The 17,400-nt window shown below is 31.0% G+C and overlaps 1 protein-coding gene across 1 annotated transcript; it reads left to right on the top strand.

Moving 5' to 3' along the window:
- Positions 1–4,034: 4,034 nt before the first annotated feature.
- Positions 4,035–7,300, top strand: LOC107071134 (pfs47 receptor). Its single transcript, XM_015329858.2, has 4 exons — positions 4,035–4,178; positions 4,915–5,120; positions 5,646–5,789; positions 6,168–7,300. The coding sequence occupies exons 1-4, from the start codon at positions 4,172–4,174 to the stop codon at positions 6,252–6,254; spliced, it is 444 nt and encodes a 147-aa protein (XP_015185344.1). The 5' UTR covers positions 4,035–4,171; the 3' UTR covers positions 6,255–7,300.
- Positions 7,301–17,400: the final 10,100 nt, after the last annotated feature.

The raw sequence follows: 17,400 nt of genomic DNA, 5'->3' as shown, positions 1-17,400 counted from the left end.
TAGCATCAGAGAGATTACAGACAAGTTAGATAGAAGATTTCAGTAGTACGTGTCGTTGTATAGTCAGACAATCTTCCTTAGTCGCGCAAGAGAAACAAACTATCTTTTATCTTCTTCTACATTCGAACTTGTTTTCTCAATGATACCGAACATAAACGTAAAAGGAAGTGTATATTCCGAGTTCTTATCGAATCCAAATTTCCTTTTCTCGTTAAACGCGTGGGTTTAAGATATTCTTGATATTTCTTTAAAGTAAAATAAACATGTGAATATATTTTAGTTTAGAATTCATTTATAACGTAAAATAAATCGTAAATAGAGATCGATTATACAGATAATTATGATTTTTCAACTAGAAAACAAAAGTAAGAAGATCTTTCAAATAGATTATAGAATATTGTGTATTAAATGTAAGGTAAAGGAATAATCAAAGGTAATTAGGAAATAGCAGGAAAGACATAAAGATGGTAGGATAGGGAAAGAAATAGAAGAAGGTAAAGTCGACCGACTGGAAGTTTAACGAACTCGAACAAAGAGAAAACGTTCTCTCTCGTTGGATAAGGGACGAAGATTGACGAATAGGGTGCTGCTACCATTGCAAAATGGTAGGAGTTCACGTACTATACACGTTTCATCCTTCTCTTTCTCTTTCCCTCTCTCACTCACTTACTCACTCACTCACTCTCAGTTTCCCTTGTACGTTCGCTAACTCTCGCTCCCTCGTGATAGAAAGAGAGAGAGAGAGAAAACCACCCCCATAACACTCTACCCCCTTGGTGCTGTATCGATCCATCGCCATGTCGGTTTCGTACCAAACCACCCCTCATTCGAAGCACAACCCCTCTCCAATTCCCCGTGCCTACCAGAAACTTCGGCACGTCGCGTGGCGGCGAGAATCGAACAAAGGAAGCGTAAACCCGACAAAGAGAACCAACCAGCCCGATTTTCTTTCTTTCCTTTCTTTCTTTCTTTCTTTCTTTCTTCACCCTAAACATCCATCCTAAACATCCACCCTCATCTATTTCTTTTTGCAACTTGGAAAGTATCATTCTATCGAAGAATTTTCTTCCTCCCTTTTCTTTTTCCAAATATGATTTTCGATGGAAAAGTATCTGACCAAATCGAATGAAAAACTTTGACTATTCTTTTCTATAACATTTTTCTTGATTTTTCTTCTATTGAAGGAAAGGGCAGAAGCAATTTGTAGTTGAAACTCTTTTAATAATAGAATTATCTTATTAGATGTTATTATTATTTATCTTTTAATATAAAGTTTATATTAATATGAAAATATTTGATCAAATATATAGAAAGTGAACGTATTGCATTCGATTGATGGTAGTAGTTTTATTTGTCTATTTTTTTTCCATTTCGGGTTCCCCATAATCCGGACCATCATTGTCCTCCCATGAGTCCCTTCGATGTGTCATGGGAATTCTCGCGATTATTCGTCCTTCCTTTTATGCGCAGTGTGCCAACACCACCCTCCTTTTTCCAGCTCACTCGATAACCGAGAATAATAAGGGGAAAAAGTTATCGAGGTCGCGTTCGCGGATTTACGATTAAATGTAAATCTCATTGTATAAACTCTCTCTGTATATGTGTGTGTGTCTCTATACATGGGTGTGAACATATCCATATAAAATTTCAGAAAAAAAAAAGAAAAGAAAGAATTACATCATCGAAATATCACGATACAATTTTGTTGAAATAAAAAAAAAAAACCCCCGATAAGATAAGATAATTAAAATTAAAACAAACTACGTAGATATTTTTGTGTGTTCCTTAGTTATATTATAATTATTATAATTATTTTAGAATTATTATTATTTTTTATTATTATGTTTTATTATTATTTTATTATTACTTTATTGGTATTTTATACAATAAATTTAAATAATGTAAACTTATATTTATATATTTATATATAGAATATATGTCAAAAATTATTGTTTTTTTTTTTTTCAAAATTTTATTATTTTTGTCAGTACTTAAGTGTAAGAAACAGGAAAAATATGCCAGTATTATAGAATAGAAACATATTCGCGTATGTTTAGATTTCTTCATCCACTTAACGAGTTGGAGCTTTTACCACGAAACGAAATGATTTTGGTCGAACCGATTTCATAGTAGATAATTACACGGTACGCCTGTACACCGCTATTTCCCGCTTGTTAAAGGTAAACCGCAAATTACGAAGCACCGCCGCGATTTCCACGGAAGCGTTTCTCTTTCATTAAAAGCCTTCGACTTCGATTAAAAAGGAAAAAGAATGTTTTACAAGGAAACGAATAAAAATTAAAAAAAAAACAAAGTTCGATATAAGTTTTCTTCTTTTTCTTTATCCAACTAATATCTCCGGATATTTCTTTCTCTCTCTATTTCTATGGAAAATAATAATAATAATAATAATAATAATAATAATAATAATAATAATAATCAGAAGTATAGGAAATATTTCTAATTTTCGAAATATTCGTTCTACCTTTTGTTTAGAATTCATTTGATCTGATTCTTTCTTTTTTTCTATTACCATTCTTACTTTTTGTTCTCATGTAGGAATTCAGAAATTAACCCTTTTGCACTTGGGGAGGTTATTGCAATGTATAAAATAACTGGTCATTCATATTAGAACCCTTTTTTATACATAGAAAAAATTCTTCTTCTTCTTCATATAACATGTATTTGAAAAATATATAAAAGTTGAGGAGTATGAGTAAAACACTTCTCTCTCACACATGAGAAAATTTCATAGTGATCTTAGGCAGCAGCTTATAAAAAATGTAAAAGACCCTTTGATCGACTTAAAAGGAAAGCATTTGTGTGAAGAGATCATACTTGGTTGGTTTACGACCATACTTTTCATCATCGACAATGCATCCTCTTATGTTTATGATACTTCAAATATACCTTAATCTTGAAACACGTCGTTATATATAACTATACATATGTATAAGAAACGAAAACACATTAATCTTCGAAGTATTATCGATAAGAGACTCGATTTTTAAAAATCGATAAATTTGTTCGTATGATCAATGATCGATCTTATCTCATTCTTCCATGAAATGTGACGATACTTAGATTACAAACCATATTGATAACGTTTATATTTATCTATTATTATATATATATCTGTTATATACTTTCGATAATTTTGACTTTTGAAGTTGTAAGGAAGACAAACATTTGTGTTAGAATTTTGTGCTTTTTTTTGTTGTTTTTTTTTCCTTTTGAAGCATAAATATAAATAGTTAACCCTTTGAATGCTGAATACTTTGAAACTAAAATCTTTTGTAGGAACGAAATAATTTATTATTAATCAGATTCTAATAATAAATTAATGGGTATAATAATAATTTTAATATATATTATATAATATAAATTTAATAATAATTTAATTATTATATTGCCGATCCTGTGCTGTCTCTATCCAGTTAGTCATTATCCTTTTGATATCGTCTGTCCATCTGGGGTTGGTGGACGGCCTCTACTTCTGTATACGTCTTGGCACGGTCTCCATTGAAGTATCCTTTTTGTCCAGCGATTGTCCGAAAGTTGCGCCATATGACTGGCCCAGTTCTAATTTAAGGTTGTTATACGGGTAACCGCGTCCGTCACTCTGGACCTCTCTCTTAATGTTATATTTGGGATCCTGTCTCTTAGCAATATACTTAACATCAACCTCTCCATTTTCCTCTGCGCGATACTTATTCTATTTGTGGTGTTTTTTGTGAGGATAAGTAATTCAGTTCAGCCCGACAGAATACTGTGAGTGAATTAGGTTCCTAGAATAAAATAACAACATCCTACCGATAATTTATTAATCAACTTACATGACGATAAATAGTCATTATCATTAAGTTGAGTCTAACATTACTGTTAGAGTAAAATTAGCGACTGAGAAATAATCGATCGGAAGTGCGTATGTTGTTTGAAATTATATCTATTTAAACTGAACTAACGAGTTCCAGTGAAAAAAGATAAGTCTGTTTAAAGATAACGCGTTCAACATGTCTATACTATGATTTTGTTCTTGTCAGTTACGCCCAGACCGTCGCACGGTAATATCATAAAACGTTAGTTGTCGTTTAACATTAAATCAAGTTTTAAACTTAAAAGTTTATTAAAATATAGGAACGTTATCTTATCGATTAATCAACGCAACAAAATGCCAGGTATATATATATTTAATATTAGGTATATATATATAATAAACATTAGAAACTTGATTTATATTCTAAGTAATTTTCACATTTAACTAATATACGCATCACTTTATTTTCAACTCGTATTTTGACACCTACAGGTATATCGTAATTCAGATAAATCTTATCTAGATTTGATATCTCAAGCGATATGTGAGTGTGTGTTATAAGTAAAATATTATTAACACATTCGCGGTCGGCATAGTTTTTTCGTTTCTTATACTAAGTAATGGCAAAAATAATGAAATTTTGGAAAAATAATAATTTTTACATGTATTCTATATATAGATATATAAATATAAGTTTAAATTATTTAAATTTATATTTAAATAATAAAATATAATAATATAATAAAAAATATAATTATTAGAATATTATATTTAATATTATATATATATATATATATATATATATATATTTAAAATAATATAATAATACATAATATATAATATTTAATTATATTATAATATATAATATTTAGATATTATATTTAAAAAAATTATATATATAATATATAATATATAAATTAATTTTTATTAAATTTTCAAAATATAAAATGACGTGAATCAGCGGTAACTAGGAATAGAACTTGAAAAGACGTGAATTCAACGTCAACGGTTGCGAATGTGTTAAAAGAATAGAAAATTTCTCAACAAATTTCAATTGTTGAGAGAAAAATATAATAAAAAAGAATACTCCATTTCAGGATATAAATGGGTTCCTTATCATCACGGTGTAAGATGTTACTGGCAACCAAATATGATTACAATTGGTAGAGATTTAGATGGTATGAATCTTGTAGTTGGTCGTGCAAGACACCATGGCGATGTTTTACCAGCTAAAGTTAAACCAGATCACAGTGTTGCTTATGTCTCTTACGATGGGGGTGAACATATGAAACACGAATATGAGGTATATGAAATATTTCAATAAAATTCTAATGAAATACATACACCATTGAGATATTTTAGCTTTCAATTTTGTACACATTCGAGTTGTTAAAAGTAGTTTTAAATTTGTAAATGTTGATTCTACGAATAAACAGATGATTAAGGAAAGACAAAGTAGAATTTCTTGGTAGAATATTATGCAAATGATTTCACACATAAACATTGAAATCTTCTGTTTGCTATAATACTTTCAAGTATTAGTAAGGAAGAGTGAAGCATGACTAATTAACGCTATTACCATGTATAATAATTTATTTGCACTGACACGATATTATAAAGAGGATTATAGTTATTAAACTTTAGTACAAATTGTGGTGTATATACGTATATATTATAAAGTCTATATATATATATATATATATTAACCATATTCCCTATCTCTTTACTCGAGAGACTAACGGAATCGATTAGAGCAAGTATTAAGTTACTCGAAGAATATCTATAAACAAAGTTTAATAATCTTCGTCGTCTATTCTCTGTCGATTAGATTCTAACAACAGCAGAATTCAAATGGATCCCTTCGAGTCATGGACATGTACCCGAACATGCTGTTGAAGCTGGTAGAACAGTCGATGGTGAAGTTTTATTCGTTGGTCGTACCTATCACAATGGTGTTCCTTGCGTTGGCAAAGTAATGTTTATATTCTTAAATATTATTTAAACCTTTTTCAAAAACAATTTTATACAAATTTGCTTGTTCGTTCCTACGTAAAGTTGTATTAGAACTTTTTAACCCTTTGAGTGGTGAATACTTTTACCTAAAATGTTTTGTAGGAACAGAATAATTTATTATTAACCGGATTCTAATAATAAATTATATTTAATCATGAAAATTTTTGTTTTTTAATATAATTTAATTAATTAATATAAATATTAACGCATAGTAATTTTTACCAAACGCATATATGCGTCCATAGCACTCAAAGGATTAAAGTAAAGCTTTCCACATTCATAGAAAAAAAGTATTTAATATAAGCAAGACTCCTATTTCTTTTTTTGTCTGTTTTAGGTACAAAGAAGTCATGGGGTTTTGTATATACCTTATAACGGACAGGAAATTCCTTACAGACAATACGAAGTCCTCGTTCAAAATTGATTATTACGTTTATTTTTCATTGCTTTAAATTTATTGAATTTATCGTAATAGAAAACTCATAGGGTGAGAAGATGGTTGTTCTTTTTGCAATATATTTATATATATATATATATACATTGAGACGATCTTCTGCGTTATCTGCTTTTGACAAAGAACTTCTAACGACGTGCTTAGTATGCGGATAAAAGTCATTTATCATCCCCGTTTCTCATCGGCTGAAAACGATCTCTGTGTTTCGTTTGTGGGGTTCATTCCTTGATCGAGAATACGAGGATGACTATTAAATTCGCTTCCATGTTGAATCGTGTACTTCGAAACTGTTGTTAAATCTTCCATTAAATTATTCGTTAAAAAAAGGTACACGGATCATTTAAAAAACAAAAAAAGTATTTTGTCTTAACACACTATCGGCGAGTCGGGTATTTCTACTTGTTCCACAGACTGGCGCTGGTCAGCGGGTCGCGTATTAATACGTTTTATGCAAAACACAAGCTAAGTTTCAGTAAAACACTTACTAATGCTTTACTGTGCTATTTTGACATTGCAAGTTTCGTGCTTTACAAAGAGTAGCATGAAATTCAGTTTGATTGATTTTGATTGCATTGATTTTAAGTTTTCTACATTTTTGAAATACTATTTGATAGCTATTTTTGAAATTTCATTGAAATCCTACTATTAGGTGTGAAGATATAACATGGTTTCTAAAAAAATGCACTGCTTTCATATTTCGTTCATTTTCGTGTGAGTCAAGCTCATGACGTTCCCGACGATAGTGTGTTAATTATATTTTACTTTTGTTACATAATTTGTTTAAATAACGAAGATACATTCGAACTTGAACGAAATTCAATTGAAAAGAAACCATCGATCTACTCTGACGAATAAATAAACGAATAGAAATAAATCTGACTTGTGCTTGCGTGGGATTTACTTTTCATTCTCTCTCTCTCTCTCGTTCGTTCGTTCGTTCGTTTCTTTGTTCCAGACCATTTTCTATGCGATAATTCAAAAAACTTAGACAACAAGAAATATAATGGAAAAAAGGAGAGCAACCGGTGGTCGTTTTCTCAGAGTACACCCGTTACGTGTTGGGCACGTGTCCGTTGCGGCATTACAACTCCCATGGACGGCACGTGGCCAGCCGGTAATTCCACCTCCCCTTCCCCGTCCCCTTCTTCTCCTTTTCTCTTTATACACCCCACACCCCGTTACTACCGTCATGGACACGTTCGTAGGGGAACGAAAGATAAGAAAGATAGAAGGATAAAGGCAACGCCATAACTAACAAATAAATATATCTCTCATAATCAATATTTAAAATAAAATATAAATATTATGAGATTTTTTTGGAGCTTCTGGGGTTTCTTTTTTTTGAGCTTTTCTGGGTTGTTTCTTTGAGCTTCTGTTTTTACTTCAAACAAAAAACAAAATAGTAAAAGGGAGGAAAGAAAGGGAATAAGCTTTAATAAGAATAGTTGAACGTTGTTCATGCTACTTAATATTTTGATCGAAGTGAGATGCTACCCCACGAAGATTGAGAGAGGGTGGTAAAGGGGGTGATGTCCACGTGCAGACGATCCCTTTTGATTAATTTTGGTACGGATCGTCGCTCGAAACGTGGATGATTTTCAACAAAGGAAAATGCGTGTTGGAAAAAAGGGGGAAGGTGAATGAGTATGAGAGAAAGAGAAATAGGGGGGAACGGGAGGAAAGGGGAGACAAAAAAATAGCAACAGCTGGCACTGAGACGAGAATCTACGTAGGACAATGAACAACCCCCGTCCCACCCAATTTCCTCCCCTTTTTTTCGACACTGGGGGTATATATATATATATATATATGCATGTGCGTATATACATGTATATATTATATTAGGAACAAGAGTACTGCTACCCTTCTTACTTTTACTTCGAAATCGTTTCTAACTCGTTTCGCGATTGAACGATTTGCCTGAAGGCAGAAGCATACTGATTATTCTCGAATGCAATTGTGAAACGAGAAAATGACAGAGAACACTGGGGGTGAGATTTATAAGACAGGGTGTGATCGATTCTTTTTTTTGTTAATTTATAAAATCATTTTCTTTTAGTCAATATAATATTGCATCTTTAAATCTGAGAAAAATAGAGAAAGAGATTTATTATAAAATGATATTATATATATATTATATATGGGTTGTGGCAAGAAAGTAATTTCGGTAGTAAGTAAATATATATATTATTATATTATAAAATAATATGAGTATTTTAATATATATTTATATATTTTAAATATATAATATTATTGAGTTGGCAAGAAAGTATATTATATATTATATTAATTTATTATTATTATTAAATATAAATATGTTTTATTTATAAATTACTTTCCTGCCAACTTAATAATTAATTTATTGTTATTATATTATATTTATATTATATAATTTAATATAATTTATATTTATATAAAATAATATTTCTTTTGCGGGAAAAAACAAACGTGTAAAAAGGCGTTGTTTCAAATAGGAAGAAATTGTTTTGGAAAATAATAACTTGACAGGGAATTTCGGCATGTTGGGAAAGACAACAACAAAAAACTGGATATGAACTAGCATCACGGGGATTTAATAAACGCGTTTCATCCATGCCGCATCCGTGCACTATCCGTGGCGCATCCGTAGCGCATCCGTGGCGCATATCGTCAGAAAATAATCCACATACACACGATTGTCTTTTCATTCGCCCATTCCTCTCCCACGAAACGCATATCATCATTCTACCTTTTATCCGTGTATGATGCATGTATATATGTATGTGTATATCGAAATCCTCGTTTATTACGATTTCCTCTGGACACATCGATTCGTCACCATCGATATAAACGACTATGACGACGAGCGGAATTACGCGCTCGCGCGCACCATTGCCGGTCAAGCCTTTCCTCGTAACACACACATACACATACATACATATCTACACACGCTCACGTTTATCTGGATAGATAATCTGCATCGAAAATCCAACGAATGCTTCTCTGTCTCGTTGAAATTCCAACAGTTTGGTAACTCTCTCGATAAAAAATAATCATTTCTTCGAGATGAAACGGCGAACAATATTTTTTTGAGGATTAAGTTATAATACAACAAAAATATATAGTAAAAAGGATATATATATATATATATATATTGGGTTGTCATAGTTGGCAAGAAAGTCATTTCGATTTTTTAGTGTGAACTAAAACTCAATTGTTTCTAAACTAACAGTTGTAAAGAAAATTATTTACACAGAATTTGTTTCTATAGCAACCTAAAAAGTGTCAACTACCAAACATCAAAAGAACAAAATTCTAACATAGAATAACGAAACAAACATAACTTTATTTATTGGTGCAAGCTCAAATTACTTTCTTGCCAACTCAAATAAAAATGGAGAATAACGTTTAGAGAAGAAAAAAGATATGAGTTAGTTTATCAATTATTTCATTCAGCACATTATTTGAAACTATATAAATTCAAAATGTAATTTTAACGATTATTATAAACAAACGAGAAAAAAAAATGAAAGACAGATGGAATATATGTATATCAAAAAATGTATTATTTTATCAGCACAATAGTTTGATTAAAAAAAAAAAAAAAAAAAAAACGTTGACACGAGATTGGTGAGACTGGTAAAACGTAGACTTTATTTAAGGAATACAGGGCCCACTCGAATCTAGACGGCCCATATGGTGCAAGAGACACGAAATCCAGAAGCAGAATCGAGATATTCGAAAAGAGAGAGGGAAAGAGAGGGAAAGAGAGAGAAAGAGAGAGAGAGGACAGCTGCTCACTCGAGTCGATTCAAACAATTTCGCAGCTGCTGTTGCTGTTTCTTCTCTTGTCCTGTTAGCATTGGTACTGTTTTTCTTCTTGTAGATATAACACCTCTTTCATTATCAAACATTCACGTAAATTGTAACTTACGAATAAAAGCATCGTCATTTTATTGAACCCCATATTGTGAAAACAGGAAAATTTAAGAAATAAATTTTCTATTTATTTTGCATGGATAATATAATTTCATTTTGCATATAATAAATAAATAAAATATACGAGCGAATATAAAATATTGAAATAGTTTATAGAAATATTGGATGGTTCAGAAAGTTCGTGCCGATTTTGACGAAAAAAAATATGTAAATATAAATATATACATATATATATATATATATATAAAATACTAATAAAGTAATAATAAAATAATAATAATTTTAAAATAATATAAATTTATTTTTATTAAATTTTTAAAATGTAAAATGACGTGAATCCACGTCAGAGTTAGCGAATGTGTTAAATTATATATAAGTGTCATTCTGTTCTACACAACAACCTTTATCCATGCTTTAAAAATAATTTCAAAATTTCGTCCTTCTAGAACTTATCTTAGGTTTTTTTTATCAAAAGAACTTTATGTGCTACCTATCAAAAATCGGCACGAACTTTCCAGACAACCCAATAGCCTTGCAATAATAAATATCCATATGAAACGTTAAGTTATTTCACAGTTTATATATAAATGACTGTTATTAAGATGATGGGCACGGGTCAAAGAAACGAACAGGTTCCTCTTGTTGAGAATAGAATTTTTCTTTGGTATTGGAAGACCCAATTCATGGGGCCTCCTGCTCACTTTGGGCACCTCCCCTTTTTTATGAGGCTTCTCGTTGGTCTCCCTTAATACGTGTATATGCATGCTATTATCTGCCACGCTCTAATTTCTTTTTCTATCTCTCTCTCTCTCTCTCTCTCTCTCTCTCTCTCTCTTTCTTTTTTTTTTCTATAGAGTACATATGCATACTTTTATATATATATGTATATATATAAATACACATAGGATATGTCCGAGTTGCAGCTGCCTGACGCACGGGCCTCCTCGTGCCATCTGCCATAAGTGGTGAGTCTACCCGTACACGCCTCCATCACAGGACCCCAAGGTCCTTAATGGCTTCACGACAATACAGGGTGTACCAAAATTTAACGAATAATCTACCAACTTCTTCTTCTTCTTTACACAACTCCCTCCCTTTCTCCCTCCCTCTGGCTTTATTCTATTCGAATCTACTATAAAGTTTCATTCATTCTATGGGGGGGGGGGGAAGTAACTTTACAAACACTTATGTGTGTTTCCATGAAAATGAAAAATTCGTTGAAAGATTAACCCTTTGCATTGGAGAGTTCCGCTACGGACACAATAAAAAAAAAAGTAAAAACTGCAACAAATTGAATTCAGTTTGCAACATATCAAACATGACATTTTCTTTTAACCACGCATATGTCATTTGTTTATAATACGTGAATATTATTATTATTATTTTTTTTTCTATTAAAATTGCTCTGTAAATTGTTGGTAATATGTGAAATGAAAAATATCACTTCGAGTGCAAAAGATTTAATTATAATATTCATATAATAATTGTATTTCTTATTTTTTCTTGATCATTTTCTCATAGATAATTGTAAAACGGTGGTTAATTGCGATATTATTGAATTGTTCGAACAATAATTTCACTTTTCTTTTGTAAAAATGATGACAATTTTTGCTTCGAGGTCTACTGGGTCTTTCAAGTGGTCATAAAAAGTTGAATTTGATAAATTTAACCACTCACCAATCAACCAATCTCACGTGTTGTTATTTGCCAATTTACATCAACTAATGCAACTTTATTGTATCAGGAACAAAATGAAATTACTTTTCGAACAATTCAATAGACCTTCCATAAGAATCAATTAGATGCATAAATATATTAAAAATAAAAAGTGAAGAAGATGATAGGATTTCTTTGTAATCTCTCGGACAAAATAAAAGTGGACACACCCTAGCAATTTTCAAAAGATAAAAAAGGGATTGCTGCAAAAGATTTAACAATAGCGTATCTAATGTTGTACGTGACCTAAATAAGGTAAAGTAATGAAAGAATTTTTCTATGGGGACTCTCTCTCTCTCTCTCTCTCTCTCTTGGTAGAAAAGAAAAGAGTGAGAGAGAGAGAGAGAGAGAGAGAGAGAGGGAACAAGTATCGTATAAAAATTAACATAAAGAGTGCAAAAGCCCGAACGGAAAATAATACGTGTACGAGAAGAAGGGGTAAAAAAGGGGGCAAATGGGGTGATGAAATGGTAGGTCGGGGGGTTGGTCTCGCACGCAACTGGCACGCGACGACATCAGCTGGCTCTTAACAATGGATCGGATCAACGATCCTCTCTCTCTCTCTCTCTCTCTCTTTTTTTGTTGTTCATGCAACCGTAGCTTCGGGCTCTTTTGAAAAAAGAAATAGAAAAAGAAGTTACACTAACCGAGCACCACCACCCCTTTTGCGCTTGTACAATATCGTTTTGTCTCTCTCTCTCTCTCTCTCTTTCTTTTGCTCAGTGGTACTTTTTACTATTCTACAATATTCTCTTCATCATAACACTTTAAAACAATGTTTGCGAATCAAATAATTTTATAAATAATGATAAAAATTAAACTCTAATATTGTTATTAGTTAATACATATATTTTAAAAATAATATTCAGTAATTTATATGAAATCAAAATAAAATATCATGTGTGCAGATCACACGTGTTAAAAGTGAAACCTTGAAAAAATTAAATTTCGAGAGAATGAGACGAATGCATAGTATCAAGAGTAAGATAATTGTGTAGGATTTATTTGTTATAATATTTTCATATCTGAATTTTGTTCAAATCATCCCCCCGTTCTAAAGAAGTTTTCACTTTAAAAATAAAGTGAAAAGAATGAACGAAAATACAAAACAAAAAAAAAAGAAAGAGAGAGAGAGAGAGAGAATGAGATTTGCTTTGCGAATTAGCATGAATAAATAGAACCTTTTGTTTCCACGAATTTTACATATGCATGCATACCTACCTCCGTGTATATCTTTTCAGAACACACATATTTATACATACATGCACATATATATTTTGCAGATACAGAGGAAAAAGGGTAGTTTCTGTTAGAACAGCATCCTTGAATTAACACGTACAATTGAAGATGTCGTGGATGCAAATGTTTCTCTTTGAATTAAATCTTTTCGATGTATCACATACACACATCTAATACGTTGATGAAATTTCCTACAACATTAGTAAACAAATGAACATAAATTATAAAGCATGACATTATCAATAGAACAATTCTGTCAGTGTAACACGTTGAGCGCCACGTCAGCCATTGGTGACTGACACTAAACTTTCCGTTTAAGCCACCTCCGTCATATGTGACATGTGACACGTTCAAATATTTTTTTCAATACAAAGTAACGTCTGTGGCCTGACTTAGTGAATTTCCCTAAGAATTCGCAGAAGTAGCGCATTTTAGCGCTTACTTATTAACACTTTATCGACCACTAGGATTCCGACAATTCAGCTGTAGATTCTTCTAACAAATTCTAATAGAATACTAAATAAAATTCTAATAACAAATTAATGTTCATGTAATGATAGTGACTCTTAATTGCAATGTCAACCGATAATTAAATTTTCGGTAGATGACAAAAAGCTGATTAATCACATATTTTTGTTCACAAAAAAATATGTGATTAAAGATATTTATGAAAAAAAATAAAATAAAAGTATAGAAAATAGATTCGATTTCGTAGATCAACCCTTAGCATTATGGTTGTTTGTTAGAACTCGAAAGAAGGGATAAAAAAATATAGGGAGAGGGTAAATAAGAAAGAAAGGAACAGGAAGCTTCGATGTTCCTACTTCGATCGCTTGTTCTCGACAAAAGCACAAAGGAAAATCTTCTTCTTATATATATATATATAGTTCCTATACTTTTCCTCCCTCATCTAACCAGAGATTTAATTATCGAAGTTTTGGTAAAGGGCTGGCTAGTTAGCCCTTCTTCTTTCATCGTCCTTCTCCAACTCCAGGACTGACAAGAAGACATTACGGTTTTGCCCGAACGAATTTTAACGAGCTTTGATATATTAATAGTATACCTTTAAAGTGTTCTCATGGTGAAGTATAATACTTTTATATATTTCATGTATGTTCTATATTGCTTTTACAGGAATACATCATAATATTGAAATAGATTGAAAATATATCCGATTCCTATTATATGTGATGTGAGTACTTAGAAAAATGTCCTAGTACTCATAGGACAATCATAAAATATTCAATGGATTGTATTAATAATATAGTATATAATATATAATATATAAATTTATTTTTATTAAATTTTTAAAATGTAAAATAACGTGAATCACGTCAGCGACAACCAGGAATAGAACTAGAAAAGACGTGAATTCACATCAACGGTCAGAAATATGTTAAGAATGAATTGAATTGAATAAATAAATAATAATGCAAGAAAAAAAAGCTTATCTTATATAAATAAAATAATAAAAGATTATAGTAAAAGGGATGTATGACTAAGGGTCCTGAGGATTAAACGTTCGGTCCTGGGCAATCGGGCACGCAACAGTGTCTGCGGGGTTGCATGGTGCCAGGCGCAGAGGGAAAAATCAACGATAAAGTGAGATAGAAATACAGACAGACAGACAGACAGGGACAAAGAAAGAGAAGGAGAGAGAGAGAGAGAGAGAGAGAGAAAGAAAGAGAGAAGGAAGAAGCAGAGAGAAGGAGAAGGGTGAAAATGCTGGTGGAATATAGAAGAGAGAAAGATAGGGGTTGAAGTGGGGTGTGGAAAGCGAGGTAGTTGCAGACGCGCCTCGACAGGGGTAAATGTCCGTACGAATGCACCCCGGATTGGCTTTGGGGTGGTTTCCATGGAGACCAATTCGCTCGGCCCGGGAAGTTCCCACTGCTGGCAATACCGAGTCAAAGGGAGAGAGAGAAGGAAGCATCAGCTTTTCCTGGAGAGAATCGTGCACGAAAAGCCTTCGTCGTTGTGCTTTCGATTCCAAAATAGTCGAAACTCTCACTCCCTCTCCCTCTCCCTCTCTCTCTCTTTCTCTCTCTCTCTCGCTCTCACTCTTTCTCAGGTGTAGTCGCATGTATTTCCGGGCATATACATATTGTACAATTTGATATAAACGTTACTCTTTTTTCTATTTCTATTTCTATTTCTCTATGACTGATAAAACTGCTTTGAATCGTTGTTAGAATGATCGATTCGATCTTTAAACTTCGATCGTCGATCATTTTTTTTTTTTTTTATCTTCCTACGATTAATCTTTCTATCTTTCTATCTTTCTACGAAGATCGATCACATTTGATTTTTTTTCTCTCTCTCTTTTTTTTTCTAAAATTGTTTGAACATTAATAAAATAATTATCATCGTTAGTAGCTTCGAATATAATATGCGTGTGCATGTTTTGGTATTTTTGTTCTTACTTTTTTTGTTTTTTTTTTCTAGGATAAATATATGTGAGAATTAATAAAATAAAATTGATTATATTTTAATTTAATTTAATTTAGATTTATTTATTATAATTTAAAAATATTGAATATACACGTGTGTTTAATATTAAAAAGAGACATTAAAAATTTAATGTCTTTTTAATATTAAATACACATGTATTCAATATTTTTTAATATTCTCTACTAACTAGGGGATAATCTAGAAATTTTTAGTTATATAAAGTGTACGTATATACTGTATATACGGTATTGTGAACATTAGTTATATAAACCATGGGATAATTTAATATGACGTTCAAACGTTGCGTAAAACAATTTCTAACAATATCTTCTTATAAAATAGTTGTTCGTTTTCAATGTATTGTTTGTTAAAATACATTCATGAAATTTATTTTGACGCATTAACATTAGCACGTATCTAATCCATTTAGTTTGTTGAATTATTATCAATTAGAATTGACTAAAAATTATCGTTCAAAATGATATTTCATCTTTTATAGTAATTGTAATGTACAATTGAAAAATTTAATATGTTAACTCGCTATAATTATTAATATTTTAACAGCATTTTGAATGTATACTCACGTACACATAGATATACGTATAAATGACTATTAATAATCATGTGATCGATAAATGACGAGAAGAACAGAAATTTGTACAATGGCCCCCCCCCCTTCTCGAAACTGTTCTAATTTAAAACAATTCTATATTAATCAGTAATAAAAATAAAAAACAAATAAAAATAATAAAAATGTTTGAAGTATTGAAATACATTCTATAAAGAAAACATTTGATAATTTTTCTAACTATAATATTTAGCTAAATTTTATATATATATATATATATATATAAAACTTTATTTAATGTCCCATCAACCATCAGAGATTATTAGCGACATTAGAGTAGTTATACATTATAGTTTCTTATACATATTAATTTGCTTATAAGATATTTCAGTAAATTTATTATAGTTATTTTGAAATTTAGATTGTCTTTAGTGATGGATTTAATAAACATTTAATTGCAAATTATAAACACGAATTAATAATCGATTGTTGTTTGATTTTGAATCGTATCGTATCGATTCGCAAGCAATTACTTTAATTGGATTATACTGAAATACTTACAGAAAAGAATATTTGAAAAATTTAAATTTGTGGGTTTTGTTTTTCGACAACACGAGGAAAAAGAGAGAGAGAGAGATGAGAGAGAGAGAGAGAGGATAGGAAGGAAGGAAGGAAGGAAGGTAGAGAAGAAAAGGACAGACGAATAGCGTCGAATCGATCGTGTCTGGCTCCGACCTTGGCAGTGACGTACTCTCTTGCAAACCAGATGACAAAGGCCTCGATCAAGATCGCTAGAAAAAAAAAGAAAAGTATACATAAAAATATGGACCGTTTATTTTTAAATTGGTCTAAAGTTTACATTCAATTCAGCATAAATTATGTGATTTTTTAATTTAAAAAAAAAAACAAACAAATGGGCCATATCATCTTTGTAACCCTATCTACTTCGAATTTTGATTACTTGCTCGATTACAACGATTCAATTTATTTATATTTATTTTCTAATCTTTATATATATTATATATTATTTAAAAAAAAAAAAACATACTTTATCTATTTATTCAAAATATTACATTATAATAAATGCGCGTTCCCGTTTAAAATACATTTGTATATTTATTGTTATTATTTTACACGTATGCACGAAATTTGTATTTCAACGTGTCTTCTTTTCATTTTCCCTCATTTTTTTTACATTTTGTTGTTGTATGTATATAACATTTA

Source organism: Polistes dominula, unplaced genomic scaffold (genome assembly GCF_049000335.1).
Source record: "Polistes dominula isolate Pdom_NZ unplaced genomic scaffold, Pdom_raw_medaka contig_11, whole genome shotgun sequence".
Taxonomy (NCBI): domain Eukaryota; kingdom Metazoa; phylum Arthropoda; class Insecta; order Hymenoptera; family Vespidae; genus Polistes; species Polistes dominula.
The sequence above is the reverse complement of the archived record's forward strand: the minus strand, read 5'-3'. Positions and strand labels throughout refer to the sequence as shown.